At 47.5% G+C, this 25937-nt stretch overlaps 2 protein-coding genes across 7 annotated transcripts; one reads left to right on the top strand and one right to left on the bottom strand.

Annotated features, from left to right (window-relative positions):
* Positions 1–4649: 4649 nt before the first annotated feature.
* Positions 4650–11159, top strand: PRSS54 (serine protease 54). The gene is made up of 4 exons (XM_090063941.1): positions 4650–4703; positions 5877–6076; positions 7264–7519; positions 10074–11159. The coding sequence occupies exons 1-4, from the start codon at positions 4650–4652 to the stop codon at positions 10509–10511; spliced, it is 948 nt and encodes a 315-aa protein (XP_089920067.1). The 3' UTR covers positions 10512–11159.
* A 140-nt stretch (positions 11160–11299) lies between these two features.
* On the bottom strand, positions 11300–25198 carry CFAP263 (cilia and flagella associated protein 263). 6 transcript variants are annotated; one of them, XM_090062990.1, is made up of 9 exons: positions 24981–25190; positions 23807–23933; positions 22731–22892; positions 19821–19991; positions 19264–19344; positions 18563–18718; positions 14869–14976; positions 13503–13658; positions 11300–11535 (listed from the first exon to the last, which is right to left on the bottom strand). In XM_090062990.1, the coding sequence occupies exons 1-9, from the start codon at positions 25085–25087 to the stop codon at positions 11449–11451; spliced, it is 1155 nt and encodes a 384-aa protein (XP_089919116.1). In that variant the 5' UTR covers positions 25088–25190; the 3' UTR covers positions 11300–11448. The 6 variants fall into 6 exon arrangements, with proteins under 6 accessions (XP_089919116.1, XP_089919117.1, XP_089919119.1 ...); XM_090062991.1 differs by having other exon boundaries at positions 19836–19991; positions 24981–25187; XM_090062993.1 differs by lacking the exon at positions 22731–22892 and having other exon boundaries at positions 24981–25198.
* Between the last annotated feature and the right edge of the window lie 739 nt (positions 25199–25937).

Here is a 25937-nt window from a genome sequence, read left to right as displayed (position 1 = left end):
GGCCAGCACAGAACGGGATGCAACTGAATCTGGAGACACAGAAGGAGATAGTTTAAGCAGAGCATAGATGTGCCTCTGCACAACAGGGAACCAGTTTGTGGGAAATAAGGAAAAAACAGTTTTCAAATGCCTCCCTTTGTTTTGTTCATGTAAGATTTCCCCAAAGCTTTTGCGCTGTTAGATGTAGTACATAAAGCAGAGCTATTTATTCCATGAGGTGGAAAACCAAATGGACGTGTCTTCAAAACTGATAAGATTGTACTGCATGGGCAATTTCTGCTGTGTTCGTGTTTTTTCGTGATCAACAGATTTTTATTGGAGGGCTCTCACTCCCTCATTACACCTTTCTTGGCATGAGAAACAATTCAGAAACATAATAAAAATGATAAAGCAGTAAGGACCTTCAGCCAAACAGATTGTTTGTGTGGATGGATATGCTTAAACCCCTTGTTCTGAACAAAGGCAGCTTTGTGCAAGTGGATAGCTTTCAGAATAGCAGCCTGTGCAGTTCCAGCATCAGCAGGGTTCAAGGTGGTTCAAGGAGGAGGTTGAGTTACAGGTCTTGTCTATACACCCAAGTTGCACCAAGTTAACAAAAGGTGGGATTTTTAAACCAATTTGTTCATAAGCCAAGGAGGGGTGTGCAGTTCCTTCTGGACCTGTCCACACTGAGTCAGCTACCAGGGGCCAAGGAGATTAATTAGCACTTTTGATCCAAGTTCCAGGAGCCAATAAGAGACCCATGCAAAGCCTCCATAAAGGCTGCAGACTCTCCAAACAAATTTTGGAGGGGAGCAATGGGAGGGAGAGTTCACAGCAAGAGATCCTTATCTTGAATACTGCCACAAGGCATTAGAGAGAGGTTAAGAGTCCTCTGGGCAGAGATAGATGGAAATGATTGTAGGAAAGATGGGTCTGGTTTGGAAGATGAGCATGCAGTAGGTTATGAAAAGCAGACTGGAAACCCTGCCAAATGAGTTTATGGCCATGATAAACAGTTGGTCAGTGTGACTTATTTTTGTCTGCAAAAAGGAAGGACATGGAGCCCAAAATCTGCTGGACTTGAGAGATTTGAAGTTGGGGTTAAGGACTGGGACTGGCAGGAAGGAAGGACTGGAAGACTTTAAGTACTTACAGGAAATATGGTTCCAAATTAACCTTATTGTGAAGTCTGTAGTACTCACAAGGGTTATTTCAGAGTAGTGGGTGGCTTTGAACTTCTCTATCACCATTTTCTATTATTATAAAATAGAAGAGGTGATGTAACCTTGAGGGAGGGGGCAGAGAATATCACCAGTAAGTTGTACCAATCCTTTTTACTGGTCTGCTAGAATATTAACTGGGGTTTTCAACCAGGCATTGTCTAGAGGGCACTCGATGGAGCTTTTAGTAAAGAGAGTCTCATCTTGTTGGGAAAAGTGGGGTAAGAATGGTTCTGGACAACCAGAGGCCCCTCACCTTGCTCAAAACAAGCCACAAAATTCTGACCAGGAAGCCTCTACAGAAGCTGCTTGTGCAGTGCTTGCACATATCCATCTAGGTCAGCCAAGCTCAACAAAAGGCAGGTTCATTAGCAGGCCATCACAAGGGGTACAGACAGAACTGCAGCTCCCAGCTGTAACTCAGAACATTTTCTGCAAAATACTGTTAGTTGCACCATTACCCCAGGCTGAACAGAAGTTCACTGTTGGTTCCTGGAGGGTGGGGAATCTAGTTGCCTGTCCAGAACCTGCAGCTAGGTTCCCATAACAGTGGCAAAGGCTCAATGTTTTCAGAATGGGAGGGGGGAAAGGTAGCCAAGGTGTCTCGTTTTGGGGCTCCTCAGCCACTGTTGAAGGATGGGGATGCTGAAAAAACCCCAGACTGAACTCCCTCCACTCTTTTCCCCCCCCTCCCATTCTGAAAACAGTGACAGGCTGGGAGTCCCACAAACACAAGTTACAGAAGGTGCTATATTTTGAAACCTCTTCATTGCATACAATGAGGGCTCAGATTTTCACTTGCTCAGCCTTTTTTTAAGCTGACTGCAGCCATGCACTTGTTTGGGCATGGCTGTAAGCTACTTTCTGTGGCCAGATCAGGCAAAACTTGTCAGTTCTGTCTGCACACAAGCAGTATCTAAAGCTGCTGAAGGACACCAGGAAGGGTTGGTAGATGCCTTGGATGAAAGCAAAGTTTTGGAACACGCAATACCCAATTTAGGACTTCTGCTACAAAAGCATGGAGTTCTTCAGATTTCTATCAGTGGCTGTGTTCCCATCATGTCAGTGGTCAATGGCTGGCTGGCTCAAGGCTTACTCCCAAGAGATGCCTGCAATGGCTTGACCCACACTATTACATGGTGCACTACCCTGAGGGCTGCTCTCCTCTTGCTCCTCCTTCCATAATACCCATGCTGGTCCCAGCTCCACGCCTTGCACAGACACAGCTATTTGAGCCCTCCCTGATTCTTCAGGCTTACAAGGTGCCAGAGCAAGCTTGCACCAACTACTCTCTTCTTTGGCCATCAGCCTCTGCCCCACTGTCAGGCTCAGGCATATATACTCAGAGTCACATAGTGAACACCTTCCTCCCACCCCCCTTCAAATGGGGTAGTTCCACTTGCCCCAAGTCACACACAGCTGGTCTCTGACCATGCCTCAGTCTCTGCTCACTTGGTGCTGGGGCAATGACTCTGCATTGCCACCTTCTGAAGTTCCACATTCCCTCATGGCACATGTCCCTGGCAACAACTGTGTCTCTGCAAAGCAAGTGCAAGACCCACTAGCTACCAGCAGGGAAGATGCTTTTCAGCTGCTCTCTCCCTAGCAGAGTACCCATGGCCACTAGTCCATGCTCCAGCCTTGCTGGAATGGTCCCCTCAGGCACCCCACTGGGTCCCCTGCCACTCCTAACCCCTTGTTCTACTAGTCTCTTCTCTTCTCCCTAGAACGCACCCCTACAACAGCATCCACTGTGTGGGTTTAGAGCTTTCCCCCATACTGACAGGCCTTTCAGGGTCCCCAATAAACCTCCTGATCCAATTGAGAGCAGGGGCCTAAGAAGCAACTCCTATTCCTTTTCCAACTCTTCCTCTCAGTGTTCTTATCTCTCCCTGTGCAGTATTTAGACTGTACTGAAGTGCAGAGCACTCCTGCTGAGTAAGAAATTCAGCACAGGCAACAGCCAACAATCCGGTTGAAGAGTCACCGCTACTCCTTGCCTGTCAGCACCCTGCCCAGACTCTGTCTGGAAGAGCACATCAAAAGGCCTGCCCAGGCTCAACCACCACCTCCTCCCTGCCTCCAGCCAGAACACAAGTAGAACACACTACTACCAACAATTCCCTTGCACCATTTTTGGCCCTCTCAGAAACATCCAGCACAACCCCACCTGAGACTGACCCACATTTCCTCTCCCAGCTGATGCTAGTGGCATCCACAGCACACCTGGTCCTACTAAGAACCAGCCAGAACTCAGCTGCAACAGAGAACAATAGGGAGCAGGTAAGTGGACTTTTTGTGGTATGGCCTAGGACAAAGGAAAGAGCTGTGTTAGTAGATGACTCAAGTATTTAGCTGGTCTCATGAGCAAGCATTATAGGGGGTAAATGGGCTCTTATAGGAGCCTCTGAGGCAGGGTAGGATGCTAGAATAGCTGAGAGAAAAGGGCCTGAAACTCTGGTGTGGTAGTGATGTGTCTTGGTCTGAGAGATTGCCTAGCAACTTAAGCCAAGCTTGGGTTGCTCTCTGCTTTACATCCTGTCTGTATTCAGTTGCTTCTTTCAAAGCTCAGACCCACAGACTATGGCCCTATCTAATTTAGTGGCTTGCAGCCAGTCCCTAGACAACATCCTTTCCATTTGACCCCCAAGTGAGTCTGTAGAATTACAGCACAGTTGAAATGCGCATAAGCTAGATGGACCCCTTGGCTTGAACCAAAATAGCAGCAGTGATAAGAGTTTACAAGGAGCCTCTTTTATGCTTTGTGAGCCACTGAGTGGTTCAGCTTTCCCTAAGGACATATAAAGACCCATGCTGACCTCCTCGTTCTCCTATAAACACTTCATAAATGGTAACAATTTAATAAACACTTTGCCTCTGAAAGGGCTTGGTGGTTGATTCCCCAGAGGTATCTATTACCGTGTTGTTTCACTCAGACATGGGGCTAAAAATGGCATCCTGAGGCCCCATTTTATTGTGCCTTAATGATTTCTGTAGTACACATGCTTTATTTCCATGTAAAGTGGCCGGCCCTGCACCTGGTGTTGCAGAGTCAAGGCTGGATTTCTTCTTTCTTGTTCATCCCCACAGCCCCCAGCAATAAAGATTTTGTTGGCCACATGCAGCTCTCAAGTTGTCTGATAAACTGGCCACTTTCTCTATCTGAAGATGGGGGGCATTGCCAACTTTAGACCAAATGGTATTGTTTGAGGACACTGGTCCTTCCCTGTTCTGTAACCAGGCTGCAAACTGCTTATGAAGTGACTGTACCCCCAGGGCACCAAATCCCATCAAGTGAACATTGAACTGCCTCTCTTTGGGCATTCCCTGAACTCCACTGTTTGGCTGGATGATACCATGGCAACGTGATCTAACAGTGGCTGATTATGTGGCATCAGACTGCTGCAGGCCTGCAGTGTTCTGCTCCTAGCCCTACCCAAGTGCACAATGGCTTCAGGAAATGCAGGCTCACGAGCTGCAAACAACATAAAGCAGCTGCATGTAGGATGACAATCCATAAGAGACTGGGGGAGAGACAGACAGTAAAGCATAGGGGGATGGTGGGAAACAGCTGTGGCAGGTGGTCTTTTCAACCCTGTGGATCTGGCAAGGACAGGAAAAGGCTTGTAGTGAGACAGGAAGGGAAGGGATGGTTTTGGAACTAGTGTAGGCAAAGCAGCAGATGGGACTTAGACCGAGGCCAGGTGGGGGAAGAAAGAAAGAGGGGCTAGCGAGGACTCCAGAGCTGTTATGGAGAATACACCAGGAATGAGGCAGGTCCTTCAAAAAAATGGATGTGAACAGCAGGTGCTGCCTCACAGCCTGTGGTATCCCACTGGCTTCAGAAAGGGGCATGGAGGATGGCATGTGTCAGGGCAGGGGTTGACCCAGGAACATGTGTGCTGGACCTCCCTGGGTTCCTGCTTGTTGCTGGGCCCCGGTGCGGCTAGATGGTGGGAATTAGGATGTAGAAAGTTCTGGTCTTGGAAAGACACAGAGGTAGAATGGCTCTGGAGAGAGGCAAATACTCCCTTCAGTTTGGCTTAGGCTGAAAACAGAAGCCCATGCCCGCTGCCAGACTGAGGCTAGTAGCCACAACCTACATCTCCCTTCAGCTGTCCAGCTGCCTATGAAAGAGCTGAGGAGATGATGCACTGTAGACGTGACAAGGGAGAGACAGCTGAAAAATGTGGTGGAGGAGGGAGCTATCAGAACTGCCGCCCTGATTTCCCTGGGTTTTCCAGCCTAACAGTTCACTTCTTTGTCAGGGCAGAAGGATGGGAGGCTTGGTGCTGCTCTTTCTGTGCATCTCCTATTCCCTGGCAGCTGGTGAGTGAAACTTTGCCTGGGAACAAAGTGCTCTAGTCTGGCCCTTTCAGTCCTCGAACAATTTCTTCAGGCTAGTAAAGGCTGGGCCCTACTTGAGTATCTGTCAACCCAAACTAGCATTTTGGACACCTGTGCCCTGGGGGAGGTACAGCTCTGTGTGCTCAGTGTCACCTGACCAATAATGACAAGGAAGAAAAGAAAGGGAGGAGAGGGGAGGCAGGGAGCCAAGAGATGGAGAAACTGAGGGAAGCCAAGGAAAAGATAGAATAATAATGAAGGAGGAGCAAAGATAAGTGAAGTGAGAAGAGAAGGTAAAGCACAGGCCTGAGCCTCTCTCTATACTAGAGGACTGTGCCCTTTGTTTGCTTTGCAGGCTGTGGGATCCAGATCAGCTTGGCTCCCTCTAGCACAGTGCAGGAGTTTGCTGCTGTAGGTGAGTTCCCTTGGGTAGTGTCACTGCAGGACCTACAACACAAACATTTGGCCTTTGGCTGCATCTTGAGCGAGTATTGGATACTGAGCGCTGCATCCAGGCTTCAGAACAGGTGCGTATCCTGCTGCTGTTCTATCATACCTCCAGGGGGAGAGGGGAGTTTCATGCCCTAAGGCCTGTATTTGTTCTCTGGAGGGTATATCCTGTCTGTGACCCTGTGTGAAAGGAGGTTAGTGGAATTGTCAAGGTACACTTTATCCCACATCCTGAATTACTTACCAGGCACTGCCTTAACAGACAGGGTTGACTGCAGTAAAAGAGCAGGATCTGAGCCCATAAGCAAATGAAACTCTCTCTAAATGTTGCATAGAAATTTCTGCTGCTGTGAGAACTTCCACTGAAATGGAAACAAGAGTTAAATACCCAGATTGCCACACATTGCACACCTGTGTTGGGCAGAGCTGGAAGGAACCTCAAGGTCATCTGATCTACCTCCATGCATGAATATAGAAATGCAACTCCTGATATGTTACCCTGGGGTTTCGTTGGGTCCCCTCTCAGAATTGGATCTCTTAGATCTGCTTTGCTTTGGCAAGCCAGAGAGTGAGCACAATGATTTCTTCTCATCCCTTCTCAGCCACTCAACATTAATCAACTGAAACCTTTCAACCAGCCTCTTATTCTTGGCCACATTCTACCCTGCCCCTCCACACACAGCAGTAGCCAATATAGTCTCCCATCTAGGAACTGCTGTGCTCCTCCCGATGAAGATGACTGAACACTGGCACATTATCCATGTCACAACTGAATATATTCAAGATTTTAGGGTTGCTCTCCTGACACAATTCCACCCAGTTGCAGTCCTCCCCTGTGATGAGGTGGCTCTGTGCTACTCTGGTGATGAAAAACTGGCTCAGGGGGCTGTGGGGGAATCTTTGTGTATCACAGAGCCACTAGAATATTTCCAGCTATAACATGCCACTGTAATAGGTCTAAGGGAAGCAGGGTGGGTAGCTGATGAGCCCTTACTGCTGGAATAGCCCCTGTAGACTGAGAGCGGACAGTGCAGTCTTTAGGCTGCTCTAAATTGTGCCTTGTGATAAACCTGGTCCTGGGCCTCCCAAGATTAGGTAGAATGAAGGCACAACACAGCTTGAAAACCTACTCTGTCCTAGTCCTCTAATGCTTGAAAAGTCACAAAGCTGGCTTCCAATCTCCCACTGGCTTTATACCAGTATAGCTGCCTTACCCAAATCTCTGCTTATTGAAGTCTCTTCTCCTTGCTCCCTCTCTCACCAGGCACCCAGCTTTAGCCATGGTTGGTATAAGTGATCTGAATGTGCAACAGAAGGTCCAGCTCCACTATTCAATCAAGACCATAATCCCCTATGATGACTTTGATGAAATCACCCTGTACAACAACATTGCCCTTCTGAAGACAGCCACCCCAGTACAGTTCAGTGACACAGTTCAGCCCATCTGCTTCCCAGGCAGGAACCTGACTGCATCAGCCCTGGAGAACTGCTGGGTGTCAGGATGGCTGCATGCCAAGCAGGTAACCCCATCATTGCCAGATAATAGGCTCTGGAGGAGGGTGAATCCTAAGACTGCACTCAGAAGTCTGGGACAGAGGGGTGTGGGGGGATGTTCAGGAGCTTGAATCTGTCCAAGACAATCAGACCTGCTGGCTCTTCCTGGCCAGGACAGTAGGTAAGGTATGCTGCAGGAGAAGAGAAGTCATTTACCAATTAGTAGCAGGGGTACTTCAAGAGGTCTGGATCCTGCTGATGGTGGGAATGCTCCCCCCTCCCCAACAGGTATATTTGCACATTGTCCCAGAAGATGAAATGTGATCCAGGCAGGAAATCTAATGGCTAAGAGCAGAGTAGTAGTAGCACTGTCTGTGAACCAGTGAGCAGAGTCTCAAGGGTGAGGTTTCCCTCTTTTTCTCATGATAGGGCCACATCCCTGCAAGCAGCACTCCCACCAGTTTGTCCTAGGAAAGCTAAAGAGAGATGCATGCAGAGCTCAGTCAGATCTGCTTCAAATCAGCAAGCAGAGGCTGCAAGGAAATAAACCCAAGCTTGTGCCCTCTGCCTCTAAGATAGCAGTGCTCCTATCACAGCCTTTCTCAATCTGACTGAACTCATGTTTCAAACCCAGGTCTTTTGTGACAATGCAGAAAGACACCCCTGGGTTCCTTACCCAGCTAGGATCTAGATGAAGTAGTAGTGCTGCCTTTAGCTTACTGTCTTAACAGGAAAAACATGGCATAACATGCAACATAGTTGCTACTTCCATTTCCCAAAAACCACCCTCTACCCTGGGCAGATGCTAGTGTGGGGCATCTGACCCCTTGCTTTCTCTGCTCAGGCAGGAAGCAGGGCTGCAGTAAGCTTTCTGAGAAAACTGTCAGTCATGGATGTGGATCCTTGCCCCTTAAAGAGAATCATCACAACAGAGTGTTGCAGCCACAGGGAGTCTGACAACATGACAGGATGCCTGGTAAGGAGCGTCTAGTGATCCAGGCACAGAACAAAGCACGGGAACCTATTGGCTCTTGCTTCAGTCACTCAATAGCCCAGTCCACAATAGCAATTTGTTACACTGTGCTATCCATGGCAAACTAGTGAAGGTATCTCATTCTGGCCTCAAAGGCACAAGCTTGAATCTCACTTCAGACCTGTGCCAAACAAAGGCTCTTCCTGGTTATTTGGGTGGGGAGCAAAGGGGCACATTGCTGCCTAGTGTGCTGCTGGCTACAGAAACTAGCATTCTCTAACCATACCAGCCCAATAGGCTGCTAGGCTCAGAAGGGCCTCTGTAGTGGAGTCATGAAGTCCAGGGCCTGCAGCAGGTTATTTTTAACCTGTTACCTCCCACCTCTGTCCTGCATCTTTGCACAACCACAGCTACTGGCCACCACTAAAGAAAGCTGAACTGGGTCCCCCCAATACCCGGTTAATGTTGTCCCTCTCCAGCCAGTAGGTATTGCTGCTGAGTGACATTCATCTTCCCCCACATGAAGCTAACCCAGGAAGTAAAAGACTATGGTCAAGCCTTGAATCCAAGCCTCCCTAGACCTGATTCTAGGCCAGAGCTCAGTTTGCAGAAAGAATCTCTGTGCTCGTGACTGTTGTGCCTTGCTCTTCATCAGCTATAAGCCTAACATGTAACACCATAAAGCAGATACTTCTTGGTAGAGCACTGCTGGTTTGACAGCAGAGATCATCATTGCAGAACCACACTATGACAGTTTAGAACCTGCATATTAAAGTCTTGCTTCTGATGGAGACAGGATCCCACTAAAATCATGTATACAAACTTCCTTTCTCCCAGTCTTGGAGGATTCCAAGCCTGCTGTGATCTAGCCACCCTCTCATCTCATTCATCTCTGAATTTTGATTGTGATAGCATCCTGAATACTGATTTGGTCCTCTCCATGAGGGTCATTTTTCTAAAGTATTGTTGCTGTCTCTTACAGCAAGATGGCCCCAGCAAGCCAGCCACCTGCAAATGCCAAATGTGTGCAGAATGTCTGTATACTTAATGGAGTTTGTTTAAACTTGTGGAAGGAGTGAGGCCTTCTGTATTGCAAATGCCAGGACAATCTTGGGGCATCCCCCTTAAATCCATGGGCCTCCCTCACTTTCAATAGCCAAGGGGCCATAACCTCCTCGCCTATCCTGATGAGTCCTTGTAGATGTCTTTCACTAGGATTTTCTATAGGAATTTCCCTGTGGATTTATTAGGGGTGAATGCCATATTGAATGACTTTTCCAAGGCCCATGAGGTCAAAATATGCAGAAGGGCTTACACTGATTGAAACTGGGGCTTAAGGAGCTGCCTTCTGGTTGTTTAATTTGAAGCACATAGCAACATGGAACAGCAAGGCTCTTAATTTCTGTCAGCCTAAGGAAAACCGTTAGCCCCTGGAATTAGTGCTGGCTTGATGACAAAGTAGACAGAGTAACAGGTTGATGTGTTCTGCTTTCCACCCACTTCAGTGGGATTCATGAAGAGGAATCCAGAGGACACAAAAACAGAGAAACAATCTGTATAGGATATGTGCACTTTTGTGACTTAAGCTTGCTTTTTGTCTTTCAAAGGGAGACTCAGGAAACCCAGTCATGTGCCAGCCAAAGGGAACCAAAAGATGGGTTCTGAGTGGAGTACTCAGTGAGGGCGGCATGAGATGCTATGGACCATTTCTGTACACCAGACTGTCCTACTACAGTGACTGGATTTCAGCCACAACAAAGAAAGCAGGAGCCGTAATATTTCACACTTTTGCCAGAGGCCATGCTGCTTCCCCAGCTCCCACAGAGTATTTGCAAGGGTCCAACTATAGCCAAGGAAAGCAGCAACAGAAAGGCAGCGAGTCCTCCCAGGTCGGATTAGACAGGTCCAAAAGCAAGTCTGTTCCTCTGTACTATGACTATTACAGTGGGGAAGTGCTCCCCATTCCTGAAGGGAGCTGCTGTCTGACTTATCCCACCCAGGACACCATTGCCATTTTCCTTCTGCTTTGTCTTGTGTTTTATTAGACAAGAGATCAAACTACAAAAGCAGCCCCCTCTGGGGCCAGTACTCAGGGAACACTCACCCACATCTGCTACTCCTGAGAGTGCTGATGTAGCACCATCCATGTGCACCAATGACCTGTCCTCACATCAATGCACCAGGTATCTGTCTGTCACTCCACCTTGGGAGCTCACTGAAGGCTATATTAAACTTTAAAATTCTCCCAAGAAATCTTCTTGATTCCTTTTTTTTTTTGCATTAAATGATCACAAAAATCAACCCAAAGAAGGCCAGAGGGCAGTTCATGTAAACATGTCAGATATGATCATCAGAGAATAACGGGTCATCAAGATATCTGACAGGAAAAGAAATATGAAGAGCAAAGCTGATTCAGAACTTTGAAGGCATTTGTACACATGCTGGCACCGGGTACTTTTAAAAGCACCCAGCACCACAGTGCATGCGATTGTATAAGTGGCAAAATGCATGTCAGCACTGAGAAAATGGCAGTGGCATGCTTTTGAATTAAAACGCATCAAAGGTGTTTTAGTTCAAAAGTGCACAGCCACCATTTTCTGCACACTGACACACATTTCACCACTTACATAACTGCACTTGCCACAGCGAAGTACACGTCAGCTCACGTGTAGAACAGACTCAATTAATCAAGTCTGCTCCGACCTGCCAGATCTCTGGAGCATTGCGGGACAAAAAGTATCTGTATAAATGCCCTGAGAGCCCAGCAAGAAACCCAAGTGACAGAGGCCAGTAGAATCCAGCTCATCAGATAAATGGGACTTGACCAAACAGATAACTTCCAACCCCAGGGCAGAGGGCAGGAAGGTGGTTGTTTTATTACTTGTGCAGAAACGGTTCCGTCTCATGCTGCAGTGCAAACAGCTCTGTATTAATCTGTTTGATATCTCTGCATTCCAAGGGCCTGGCTCTTAGCTACATCTCTCACTGGCTACCTTGCAATGTAAGACAAGTCCGTGGCTGCTTACTAGCCATCTTGTTCCAAGCTCTGCGGTAGCTTTGCAAGGACACCTGTGGAAGTAAACAGAAAAAAGAAGATATAGTAGTTCAGAAGCAAACTGCCATGAGGGATACTATCTGGCATGTTGTCTACTGTATACGTGCATATGTATGTCAAGCATGTACTTTGCAATCTCAAGCTATCATTTGCTCCCATTGGTTTTCTGTGAATACTATGTGGAAAACTTTGAGATGCCACACAGCTGTACTGTAGGAGTCAAATGCTACTTACAGCATGGCATATATGTTTTGCCTTTTGTCTTTCATGTGCTATTGCATTTACAGTCTCTGTAACCACATAGTAACAAGATTTAGCTATATGGAAATACCATCACTGAAATAAACGGGAAGCTAAGATGTTTCTCTTGTCTAGTGAATACCTGCTTCTTTTCAGCTCCTAGTACAGCTGATAAGACTTGCATTATATATTATTTATATAACAATGCTCTGTACTCAAGATTTGTTCAATCTGCCATGCAGCTGGTTTAAATAAAAAGTGGAAGGGTTATGTGATAAGTGACTTTGTGCTGTTGTCAGACAGTTCTATACATGAGCCCAGGAACTCTGAGGAAGTTTGCACTCAGATCTAACCTTCATAACACATAACACTTGCTATGAGGGGTTAATCCAAAACCCTGAATTCAAGCTGACTTGAGCCTGTAGAAAAACTGGATCCAGTTGCAAGTGTGTATTTTATCTTTATTGTCATAGTATTATCACAGCAGCTAAAAGCTTACCATACATCAGGACACTGCTGCTAGCTTCTGCACAAACAATGAACTGAAGGATGGCTCCCGCCAATGGCTTTCCAGTCTAAGTACACAGGTCAGGCCCAACCCTTCACATTGATGAGCAGAGGTGTAAAATTGTAAGACTACACTGTGAGCACTAGAAGACACTCAGAACCTGCCATGGCAATTCTGTTTCTTTACACTACCATATATTTGCATTTAGTTTACACTGTGGAGAAGGTGGCATTTCAACACAGAGAGCACCTACAGCTGTGCAGCGAGGCTGTTCCAACATGCTGTAATTACAGCACATCAGAGCAGACTCATGTTAATTACTGTGCTCCAGCAAACTCCAGTGTCATGTGTATTAGCATCCCCTCCGCTCTTTTTCAGCAGAGATGCTGATACATGTGACCCTCCAGGCACTTTAATTAGTGCACTTTAATTAGCACTTTAATTTAATTAATTAAAGCACCCTCCCCCTCTTCCTGGAGCACATGTATAAATGCCCAGAGATGCCCTTGAGCTCTAGGCATTAAATGCATTTCCTACTATTATTTAATTTCTACTACTCTGGAGTACCAGAGCACTCCCTATCTTTACTACAAAAATGCAAGTCACAGCTGTCCTTTCAGTGTCTCAGTTCCTTCATTAGTGAACTGGAGTAATAATGCACCATAAGGTTTAATTAATGTCTGCAAAGAGCTTTGAGATCATCGGAGGATCAGGATCAGAAAGCAGGTCAAAACATTTTGAAACAAACATTTAGGGCTCAAAGGGAACCAAAGGGACTGCACATGCAGAAGTGAGAACAGAGGCAGACCTGTGCTGGTTCGCCTTGAGGGGAGGTTTGCATTGCTGCGCTTTTGTACTGTAAACATGTTGGTATAACAGCAGCTTGATAGTGCCTCCTGTTAACATTGCAGTAGATGTATCCCATCCTAAAACTCCTTGGTTTTCAGCCTCAGAGCTTAATTGTTAGAAAAGCTTTGGCCTCTATCCTCTGAATAGGAAGCAATCAGGACTGTGTTAACAGGAAGCACCTCAAGTTATTCTATTATACAGTAGTGAAAACCACAGCTAAAATTTCCCACTTTGTGATGGTTTTTACAAAACAAAAGGGCCTTTTACATAACTATATGCACAGGTATGGACCCTCTGGAAATCAAATCCCAACTGCCTGTAGGCCAGGACAAAGGCACAACCTATGCTCTGCTCTAAACTCAGGGAGAGCGCGTCCTTCTGTACCTCAGCAATCTCCACCTTCCTCTCCCAGGTCTTTATACTGTTTTCCAGGTCATACAGGGCCATCTTCTCATTGACATACTTAAGGATGGGGGGGACTCTGTAATCTGACAGCTGCTTCCGTAGCTTCTTATTCAGACACTCAACTTTGGCTTGTTCCTGAGAGAGAAAAAGAGATACAAGACAGATGGAATCAGTGGGTGATCAGTGCTCAGAGGGGTCTGGCCCCCTCAGACCTGGTGATCAGTGCTCAGAGGGGAATGGCCACTTAATTATCTCTGAAAAACAACCAAACTCCCTAACACTAACTGCAGAGTGACTCAGGTGGACAGCATGATGTTTCTATTAGCAATTCCATTTCCTGACTGCCTGGGGCAACAGGAATCTTCATGAACATATACTTTGCAGCCTTTGCTTTATGTGCACCTGTCTTATGGGGTTGTCCTACTTCTTAGTGCCCTAGCCAGGGACAGCAGGTTATTGCCTTTGAAAAGTGCAAGGAAATTAAAAGTAAGGAAGCCCTGGCCAGTTCTGTCAAGTTGGGTGCCTAAAAGTAGGGTATAAGATCCTTATGGAGGAACCTTATGTGGCTTGCATTTCAGAGCTGCAGAACTCTATTTAATCCTCCTGACTTCAGCAGGAGCTGCTGGTACTTGGCCCCATGGAAAACCAAGGCAACTGCATGTAGAGGCTTGAATGTGGACTTCAGAGTATAACTTTGGACAACTGGCTCTAAAAATTCTGATTTATGTCACAATACAAGTTCTTCAATATTCTGGAATATAAACATTGTGACAGTATTATTGCTTTTTGTATTGTGGTGGTACCTAGACACCCTAACCAAAGATTTAGGTTCCCTTGTGGTAGCCACTGTACACAGAAAGCAGAAGCCATGTCCCAAACAACTTTCAGTCAAGGATGGGGACAAGTGAATGTTGTTTAGACAACCCTTACTCCTATATTCCCTGAATTTTGTGTTTCAATATACAGCTTTATTGGTGCAGCAATTATTTCCCTCAATGCACTTACTCTAGTGGCCTGGTAAATCAGATGATGGGCTGCTTAAAAATCATTAACATCTATTGGAGCAGGTACTAATCCAAGTCACATCAGTGTAAGCTGAGTCCAGTGAAATCAGAGGAGATATAACAGATCAAAATGAGCTTGAGGTCAGAACTGACTTAAACTGTTACTCTAGATTTACACTTGCCTAAGTAGAATCATAATGTGGATATAAATCAGTAGCAACCCCTCTTATCAGCATATGCAACACTATAATGTTAGGGAATGGTTTTCTATAATACAATTTAAAGACTGAAAAACCAAATAAGCCCCCAATTCCCAGGGTGACTGCTTTTGGCATTCCTACCTCCTCTGCCAGGGTAGTTTCTCTCTCAGTTTTCTCCAGCAACTCCTTCCTCTGGGAGATCTCTTTCACCAGATGGGTGGCTGTCCCTGTGGCATTTTGCAGCTTCCCCTGAAATATGGTAGCACAAAGGGGAGGAGGAAGAGGGCATCAGTTATTCTGTTACCAGGGAAGACAGAAGCCCTTTGCCCACTAAGCTGAGAATTTCATCATACTTTATCTCAGTCTGGATGGTCTAGAAACTGTGCTCCTCACTACCTGTTCACAGTAGAATACATTGATCAAGGTGACATCTCATCTCATTGTGGGTGATTCCCTCCTGAGGGGGACAGAGGGAGCAATCCGTCATCCCGGCCCCTTAGCCCAGGAGGTCTGCTGCCTCCTGGGAGCTCATGTTCAGGATGTGGCTAAGAGACTCCCAAAACTTATTCGGCCCTCTGACCACTACCCTATGCTCCTTCTCCATGTAGGCACAAATGACATGGCTCAGAGCTATCCCAGCTGAGTCATGAGTGGCTACAGGGTTCTGGGGGTTGGGGGCACAAGTGGTTTTTTCCTCAATCCTTCCAGTTATGGGTCATGGGCGGAGGAAGGAGAGCTTAATCGAGGCAGTAAACAGAAGACTGCAGTGCTGGTGCCACTGTAAAGGCTTTGGCTTGTAAGACCACAGCCCGCTTTTCGGAGAGAAAGGCAGTGGTCTGTTGGAAAGAGATGGCCTTCACCTCACTCCACTGGGGAAGAAGCTCTTCTCAGCTGACTTGCTTGACCAGGCTTTAAACTAAGTTCACTGGGGGATAGATGGACAACCACCAGAGCAAGCTCACCAAGCATCAACCGCAAAATCAGCAGGTTAGGATGCTCAAGCAAACCCACTTCTACCCCAGCCTAAGAACAGAGCTTCTCCATGAGTACAAGGAAGCTTAGGGCCTCCAATGGCACACTTACTTGTCTGTATGTTATTCCCCAAACTCCTAGCATTAAACAGGAGGAACTGGTCCTTCTGCTAAACACAAATGATTACAATCTCATAGGGATCACAGAGACCTGGTGGGACTCCTTTTCTGACTGGACTACCAGTATAAATGGCTATACCCTGTACAGGAGAGATCATGCTGAAAAAATGGGTGGGGGCAAGGGAGAGTTACATGCCCCTACAAGCTGATATTGGCACCCAAGGAGGATGACTGGAGACCCTTTGCATCAGAATATGAGGGGAACATAGTGAAGGGGATACAATGGTAGGAGTCTACTAGAGACCTCCAAACCAGGAACAAGTGCTTGACCAAGAATTCACCAGGAAACTGGCCAAGGCTGCACACTCTCAGGAAAGTTGACTTTCATAAGCTCAGGAGGATTGTTCTTGAGGTCCTGAGAGGCCATAATTTCACAGGGAGAGGAGTTCATGATGAGTGGTTGCTCCTTAAGGAAGAGATCCTAGAAGCACAAGGGGAGTCCATTCCAATCCACAGGAAAGGTAGTAAAAGGGCTCAAAAAATCCCTTAGCTCAATAAGGAGCTCCTGGACCTCCTACATCTAAAAAGGGAGGAGTGTAATAGATGGAAGACAGGAAACACCACTAAGGAGGAGTATACTGCACTGGCCCACACCCGAACTAGAAAAGCCAAGACTGCAACTGAACTTCATCTGTCTACATGAATCAAGGACAATAAAAAGTCCTTCTTTAGATATGTAGGGAGTCAAAAGAAAAAGAAGGGCAACATTGGACCCCTGCTAAACCAGCTAGGGCAACTGACTACTGACACCCAGGAAAAAGCCAGTCTGTTTAATGATTACTTTGCATTGGTTTTTCATCAGCCCAAAGGGACTACCCTGCCAAGCATGATGCAGGATGACTAGGGTGAAAATGAATATATGCCCACCATTGGTGTGGATCTTGTGAGGGAGCATTTTAAGAGGCTGGACCCCCATAAATCAGCTGGTCCAAACAGGTTGCACCCAAGAGTGCTAAAGGAACTAGCAGACATCATAGTGCAGCCACTGGGGAGGATATTTGAGAACTCACGGTGCTCAGGCAAAGTACCTGAAAACTGGAAGAGGGTCAATGTGGTGCCCATCTTCAAGAAAGGGAGGAAAGAAGACCTGGGAAACTGCAGGCCTCATGGAAAAATTGGGCAACTGTGGCCTCAACTACATTACAGTCCGATGGCTGGGGAACTGGCTCCAAGGTCGGACCCGGAGAGTGCTAGTTGACAGAACCAAATCAACATGGCACTTGGTGACTAATGGCATCCCCCAAGGCTCCGTTCTTGGACCTGTAGTCTTCATAAATGATTTGGACACTGGTGTCAAAAGCGGACTGGCCAAGTTAACTGATAACACCAAACTTTGCACACCTGAGAGCATCTTGGGAAGTGCAACCCAGCATACCACAGCTCCCCGGATTCACTACTGGTTCAAACGGAAGGATTTCTCCCAGGGAGTCAGCAATACCATCTCAGTTATTGACAAATCCAAGGATTCCAAAGGTGGTGTCAACTCACAGCCTCCACCTGGTGAGTATCACAGGGAACCCAGACACCTGTAGCAAATGTTCTAAGATATAGCAATCTGTGAGTACACCTCTTCAGTCCGTGAGCGCGCCCCTTTTGCTAAGCCTGGATCCAGACTATGCTAAGCCTAATAGACTAGAATCCTCATGTAATGGATCTTCATGCAATGGATTTTGCAATAATCCTCCAAGCACAAGACTGGGGGCTGGGGAGCAGAGCATTTCCCCAGAGCTGGTAATGGGGACTCCCTATTCATGATGCAGAAATCTTATGTCATGGTTAGACAAAGTGCTCTGAGTAAATGTGATATAATTTACCCAAAGCACCTTGTCTGCCTATGTGCTTAGACTAACACAGCTGTAACCAGCACCCCCAAACTACATCATGGTTAGGAACAATTCCTTGTGCCAGGTCCTTTTCCTCTGATGCAGACCCAGGTTCTGCACCCTCCTGCTCTACCCCGCGCACCTGAGATCTGGGGAAGTCAAATTCTGCATGTGTCCCTGCTCCGGGAGTGAAAAGGCACACGGACTCCGGTCTGGGGAGCAGAGCAGTTCCCCAGAGTTGACAGAGCCCAGACCTCGCCCCTGCCTCACCTCCAGGAGTGAAGAGGCATGTGGCCTCGGGGCTGGGGAGTGAAGCAATTTCCAGGCAGCAGCCTCCAGCCCCCACCTCCAGGAGTGAGTAGGCACATGGCCTCAGGGCTGGGGCGTGAAGCAGTTTCCTGGTACCTGCAGAGCCTGCACCAGCCCCAGCCCCCACCTCACCTCCAGAAGCGAGGAGGTACATGGCTTCTGGGCTGGGGAGTGAAGTAGTTTCATGGTGGCAGCCCCCATTCCCCGTCCCTGGGAGTGAGGAGGCACTCTGGAAATGAGGAGAGACCGTGCCAGCCCCTAGTGCCTGCCTCGCCTTGCAGTGCCACAGCCCAGCTCCTCCCCGGGCAGGTGCATGATGTTAGTAAGTTAGTGCGTGGCACTGTATTAAATTGGGCATAGCCGCGCATGCGCATACCTTGGAGGGAACCTTGTCTGTAGCATATAATTAGAAAGGGCCTCTGATTGACAAGGATAGTCAGAAAAGGAAGTATGTGTGTGTGTGAGAGAGAAAGAAAGTATGAAGTACCCTAACCCTTGCCTAGCAGGAGATAAGGAGAAAAAGAACAGGCAGGTCACACAAGCCTGACTCACTTTATAGGAATTGAGGATTTGGAGTGTGTTTCCTGCTGTCAGTTTTAGCTGCAGCAAGTCCCGATTCCTCTCATCAATCCTCTCCAAAAACTGAGCATTCTCAATCTTTAGCTGCTGGAAATCAACCTCATGAAGCACCTCTCCCATCTCTTCCTTCTGCAAGCCAGAAAAGGAACAGAGATGATCACTGACCTAAGGATAAGTACTGCCTAACAGGGCTTTTCTCTGTGATGAAAACTTCAGGGGAGAAGATGGAGTCCCCAGTCAGGCTGCTAACACAAGGAGGGAGAAGTAGCAGATATACAGTGCATGGACTCAAGCCCACTGTCCATGCACGCACTTGCCATCTTCACAATGTCCTTTTCATAGGGAGCTGTAAGGATCTATTGTGGGTGGATCTTCTCCATGACTCAAAAAGGGTCGCAGCTCCTTCTCTGTAGGATCTCTGCTGCTTTCTCCCTGCACAGCTACCCTGGAAGGTTTATACAGCTTATGGACCTGCCCCAGGCTTTAGCTTTTTCCTAATTACTAAGAACTTAACCAAATTTTTCTGAATCACAAAAAGTAAAATCAGAGGCAAAGGAAATGAACAGGAAAATAACAACCCCAGCTCCCTTCCCTGCTGGACAAGAAACTGCCCATTTCACCTTTTCTTTCCCAGAGAGTGGAATCTCTATCACTTCTTTTCAATCTTTACATACCTGCCTAAGTTGCACCTGCAGCTTTTTCTTCTGAACCTTGAGAGAGTCATTTTTCAAACGCAACTTCTCTTTCAATGCATCCTAAAATAGAAACCGGAATACACCATCATAGTGGTACCATGGGGCTCAGGCTGAGGGACAGCTCAGTTTATCATTGATGAGAAAAGGATGTGAAGTGGCACTATCACCAGGCAACCATTAACGCCCTTCTATAAAACTCTATCAGTAAAAAATGGTCCCATAGCAAAGTGGACAGAACCCTGCCCCACATCCCACATATATCAGCTGTGCAACCTCTCCCAGCTTCACTAGGTATGGGTGTGTGCGCCCTGAAGTCTCTCTTGTACCAGGCTTTCTGTGCTTCAGCTTCCCATGTCACTGGTGAGCTACCACATTGGCCACTCCCATCCAGGTGTAACTGCAAAGCAAGAGGAGACAGCCAAGTAGACCTGCTAATGTAAGTGTAGCTGAATATGTGATACAGGATTCACTTGAGCAAAACAGGTCAGAATATTGTCCAAACTATCTAGCTCAGTATACAATAAATGTATAAATACCCAATCTGAACTGACCCTGTAGTGGTTCTTCTCTTCCAGGTATTTCAGCACCTTCTCAGAAGCTATGACAGTCCCTTTCTTCTTGGCTATGGTTGTGATAATCTCTTTGTTAAAGTCACACATGGCTTTCTTAATATCAGCCCACTGGACATCTGCTTCCTCCATGGCTGCCTGTAGAATTAAAGTCACCTTATAATAAAAAGATGTCAGCTTCCACTTATCTTCTCCAAGTTTTAGACATGGAGAACAACATACAGAAATGATGGGCTAAGTTCTCTGCTGGCTTAAGTCCACTGAAGTCAGGGAAGTTTGCCCTACTTAGCCTGTGGAAGTGCTATTCTGAAAACAGTTGTAGTCTCCCATTGACTAAAGTACCATGAAAAACTTTGGGCACTACAGATGAATTTCAGGACCAATCCTGCCTTGTTTAGTAAGCATCTCCAGTTCTATCAAGTCTCCCAGAACGGCTGTGCGCCAGACACCATTTTGGCACAGTTACACAAGTTCTAACCATTAAATTTGACCAAAAGACTAATATTTTCTTATTTTAATATAGAACTACAGGAAGAAAGAAGGACAATAGACTTTTGTAGCATGAAAGGAGAAACAGCTGATCAAAACAGATTGTATAGCTGATGTGAATTAGTATTCCAAGCAACAATACCTGTTGAACACATCATCATAATTTTTAGGGACCTCCAGAAACCAAAAACAAATCTTCGAACAAATGGATACACAGGCTGGCAGCAATATAGCTAGCCAATCTTCGTCATCAACAACAAAGACAATTGTTTAAACTCATAACATTTCCCCTGAACGATGAGGTATGGCAAATAAGAATTAGAAGATTTGACTCATTTATGCCAGTGTAAAACCAAAATGGATCCCCTGATTAAAATGGGAGCACTCTAATTTTACAATGTGGAAGGAGAGTTCTGGCCTTTTCTTACTGGTGATGAACAGCAACTCTCCCTTCCCCAAGTACTTCCACTAGCTAACACTCAGATTCTAAACTGAACTGGTGACACTGAAGTTAGGAAAACCCAAAGTTTACCTGCAAGTTGGGTAAAACTGACAGGGAGTCACTGAGACTAAAATATGGAAGCCCAAAATGCCATTTTTAGAGAACACCAACACTTTCGAAGGGCTTGGTCTAAGTGCTTTATTGCACCAGGTATATCTTTTCCTACCAAGAAATTGGTATTACCCAGTACCTCTGGCCTCAAAGAGAAGCAACAGCACTATTTCATAGTTCATAAACTGCCCTACCAGATTCATGTCCAGTGGGAGCTTCACGTGCTTTGCGGACTGGCACTTCCTCCACTGCACCCACCTCAACTGCCTGCCTTGTCCTGGTGGCCATGACAAGAGGCGCCAATGGTGCAGCTACGAGGCAGCCACGTGCTGTGCAGCTGCAAGCCACATGCCAGAGCCTGGCAGCTCCGCCACAACGCTGTCCAGGACCGCCTGGTGAAGGCCATCCTGACCGCAGCGGGGGGGATCTCTGTGAACCTGGGCAGAGAGAGCCAGATGCAACCCGACATAGTTATCACCAGCCAAGAGGCCAAGAAGGTCGTGATCGTGGACATTACCATCCCCTTCGAGAACCAGCGCCAAGCCTTCATTGATGCCCGGGCTGGCAAGCAGAAGTACGCCCCGCTGGCAGACACCCAGAGGGGCCGTGGCTACGACATGATGGTCGACGCGCTCATCGTGGGAACGCATGGAGCCTGAGACCCGAGCAACAAGAGTGTCCTGAGTGCCTGCTGTATCTCCCGCCGCTACGCCAAGCTGATGTGCTGCCTCATGGTGTCTGACACCATCCGTTGGTCCCGCGACATCTACGTGGAACACATCACGGGCCACCACCAGTACTCCGACCCCACAAGATGAGCCGCCACCAGACCGGACCTGGAGGGGACTGCCTGACCCGCCCCTGCTTCCGTGCCAGATGGACCTTCACTTCACTTCGAGAGGATTCTTCAACCACAAACGAACCCACTCCACCCGAAGAGGATGGCTGTGATGAGACTCTATCTGGACTAAGGCACTTCCTTTGAACCGCTTCCTCCACCATTGCAGACCATTGTAATGGGTTTGTGTGTATCTATCTCCTTTCTCTCTCAGCGTCGCGAACCCCATCCCTCCCCTTCCCCCTTCCCCCCACCCCCCCGGGCTTAGTTGGCTAACATTGTATCTCCTGTAACCTAGTTGCATTCCTCTCCTCGCCCCCATCCCTCTATTGTTAGTCCCCCACTCGGGCAATCTGTATTTCCCTATCAGCTTTGTCATCTTTTTTCTGGATTCCCAATCCTAAACATTTACTAATAAAAGTCAATCTCTACTAACTATGGGATAAAGTGGACACATAAAACAGTTAAAGCAGACTACCTGAAAACAAAGCAAGTACCCTTCTCTCAAATCAGCACAATTGTTTTGTCCGTAGGCAATGTGTGTGGGGGGGGCACTGTGGGGGCAAGTGACCTCCCCTGAGATTGGCCCTCGCCAGCCAGGGAGTGGGGGGCAATGGCCAGCACCCCTCCCCCTGAGATTGTCTGGGTGCTGAGAGAAGTGCTGGTGGCACTTCTGGGTTTGCCACCAGCACTTCCAGTGGCAGTGACGACCAGCCACTGGGAAACCCCACCCCCATATCGGTCAGCAATCAGCCGCTGGTGCCCCCCTAGGATCAGGAGGCACCAGTCACCCATGGTTTTGTCTGTCAGCACCCTAACCTGCATTCCTGAGTTAGTAATTTACAGGATCTAGGACCCCAGATGGGACTCCAGCAAACCTTCATTAAAAAAGAACCCCCCCACACCCTTTATTACATGAAGTTTATTGTGTTAAAGAGAGGTCTGGAAGAGAGGTTACTCAATACACCAGGGAACCTAATGTTCACGGAAGGTATACCTCGAGGTTTTGTAAACTCTGTTCAGAATCTTCCTTTATCCGCTGAATTTCATCCTTTATCTCATCCAACTCTTTCTGTGCTATATCACATTTCTGCTCCACTGTCAGGCCTGTAAAACGGTCTGCTACAGAACGAGATTTAGATTTACGTCTGCCACGTGTCTGCAATCCAGAGAAGCAAAGACATATGGAAAGAGCAAGTAGGTAGCAATGTGACTCAGTCAGAGTGGCTGCTATTACAACATAAACATTTACCAATAGGTACCCAATACTTTCCCTATGCTTATAATGGGGAATAACAAAAATGAAGCCGTCAGGGGCTATTGATTAAAGCCTGGATGGAGAGTCTTCATTTTGGGCTGGAAACTCATCTGAAACCTTAAATGAGGATGTAGGTAAAATCATTTGACTGCTAGTAGAACTTCAAGGCCTTTCATACTTCAGGTAGATCTAGCAGTTGGAGCATAAGACAGAAAGTCTGGGAGATGCCTGCTGTCACAGGTTGATGTACAGCCTCAGCTGGTCCCTTAATTTTTCTGCATCTCAGAGTTGCCAATTATAAAATTCCAGTCTTACAAAAGGTTATTGAGACTTAAATCACTAGTATATGTAAAGGACTTGCAAAAGACTAGTATATGTAAAGGACAGTAGACACCAAAGGCCAAAATATGGGAGAAGAGGAAAGGTTTCCAAGAGACTCAGAAAGGAGTGGCATCTCACCTCAAGTCTGTATGTATCTAGTTTATTTATAAGACATCACCCACCAGGGAATCTAAATGCAGTAGATGTAAGGTGGAAGTGTTTCTTATGTGTATGGCAAATATAATTTTCTAGCGCTTATTTTCAAATATCCAAGGTCACATCTCCAACTGTGCGAGATGCAAGGGGAAGCCCATTTAATGAGGTCTGTGTATAGCTCCTCTCCTTGCATCACTCATCAGGAAGGCAGTAAGACAGAGAGGTCAACATGAGAATGACAGGGAAGGAGGCAAATGAGTACTGAAAACCTGACAGACAGATACAGAAATACAATGCTGCCAACAAGAAGCAGCCCTGGCCATAACTCAGTACAGCACCTGTGTCAAGTCAAACGAGGATCCATGCATGTCAGGCAACAACTGGACAGACATATCCTTTGGCTCCATTTTATTGTAATACTTTTCAAACATTTCGGCCTCAATGTTGAGAGCGGCATTGGCATACCTGCAAGGAAATGGAGGTTTAAGTAAGCAATCTTTGACTTTTGGGTGTAAGACACAATAGCAGCACATGGTCAGTGTAAGAAACTAGGGGAGAAACACAAGGTTTACGGTCCTCAAAACTGAAGGTGCACAGCCATTCTTTGATGCACACAAGTGACTTGAATCTCATTGCACAATGGTGTAAAAGTGGGTAAGAGAGAACTCAAATCCAAGCTTTATACAAACCCTGTGCTTGCACAAGCTAAAATCCTTAGGAGTTTAGCTACAGATTTCAGTGGGAACACACACATCATCAGTCACGGAGACTTTGAAAACTCTCCAGTCTTCTGCTGGGACAGCTAGGGCTGATCTATTAGATGTACAGGATCCTTCAGGAGCCAAAAGTCCTAATATTGGTGACGATCCTATTCCCTGCTAGGAGACAGAAGGACCCATTGTGGGGTTCTCCCTTTTTCTCTGAGGCTGCAAGATGGAAGTCCAAGGTGATTTCAGTCAGTCATCAGTGGATCTGGGAGGGAAATAAATCAACTTTATGCTAATCTTATTCCCTCATGTTGCTGACAGGGGCCAAATACAGACTACTTTCATAGCAGATGTTCTCAACATAAGGCACCCCTGGACAGACTTCCACCCCCTCGATCAGTGCCAGCTCTTTGTTTTCAGTCCCCTATTGACTACAGGCATCCTTTGAGCAGTTTTTTGTTGCAAAGGCCTGGGAAAGCCTGGAACAAGGAAGCCGGGACTCTTTTAACACCTGAAATCCCTGGCATGGCACCGACGCATCCCTGAAGAAAGGGTGAGAACCAGCGCAGGGTCCTAGAGACCCCCGGGAACCAGGCCAGGTCTAGAGGGGCGCTGCCCTGGGGTCCTCAGCTGAGACCCGCCGAGGGGCGGCCGAGCGCGGCTCTCTGAGGGAACACCGCAGCCTCCGCCCAACCCTGCTTCTGGGCCTCTGCCCGCCCCCAGGGCCAGGGCAGGGCCCGGCACGGCGGGCTGCGGGCCGGGGCCGCGGTTCTGGGGCCGGGGGGGCGGCCCGGCCCGGCGCTACCTGGTCTCCTCCAGCAGCGCCTCGAGCTGGGGCAGCGGCAACACCGCCAGCTCCTGCAGCCCCTGCGACTCGCCGGTGGCGCCGCTCTCCGAGTCCTCGTCCGCCATCGCCGCCGCCCCGTCACCCTGGCGACGGCCCGGCCGCGCTCAGCGCCTCGCCAGGCCCCGAGGGGCGGCCCGCGCCCCGCCCGCGTGCTGCTGGGCCTGGCTCAGCGTCTGTGCTACCTGTCGGCTGCTGCTGCTGCTGCTGAATCAGGCAGAGATCAGGGGTAGCTTAATCACACATCATGAGGCTGGGCGTGTGTGCGTAGCACGGATTTATCTGGGTTTTTTGCAGTTGTATAGAAAAAAAGCCCATTGACTTGTGTCAAGCAGAAATGTTAGCACGCACGACTTTGTAGTAGTGACTGTCTCAGAGGGACACTGTCCATTCAGAAACAACACATTGGCACAAGGGCTTATGTATGTTCCTAGGGGTGCTCGACCCCTGGCCTATAGGTCAGATCTGGCCCACAGCTCTGGGTCATCCGGTTCACAGGACTACCCAGGGGCCTGTGGGGAGCCCCAAAAGCAGTGGCCGTGTGCACTAGATCAGGTGCACAAGGAAGTGCAGGACCTGATGCTGGGCACGGGCAGCACAGGGCTCTGGGGTCTGATCCCAACAGGTGGCCGCAGCAGAGGCTGGATCTGGCCCTTGGATCAGCCCCATGTAATTCACCTGCCAAAACCTTGAGCCTCGAGGTCCTAATGCACCCCTGCTAATGCAACCTTGTATCAGAGAAAGTGAAATAGTTTAAAAGCCCAAGGTTCTTGTCACTGATGATGCTTTGCTTGCTTGCTTTTTTCCCCCTGCCAAGTGCTTCAATAAAGTAAAGTCTGTTTTACATTTGATTACAGTCAGTTTCACATCAGTCTTAGCTATTTGGTTTCAGACAGCAGGGGAGCATTTATTTGTCTG

The sequence above is a fragment of the Crocodylus siamensis genome, chromosome 9 (assembly GCF_052110815.1).
Source record: "Crocodylus siamensis isolate JL-2025a chromosome 9, ASM5211081v1, whole genome shotgun sequence".
In the NCBI taxonomy this organism is placed as follows: Eukaryota; Metazoa; Chordata; order Crocodylia; family Crocodylidae; genus Crocodylus; species Crocodylus siamensis.
Note: the sequence above shows the minus strand (reverse complement) of the source record. Positions and strands in the feature narration are given on the sequence as shown.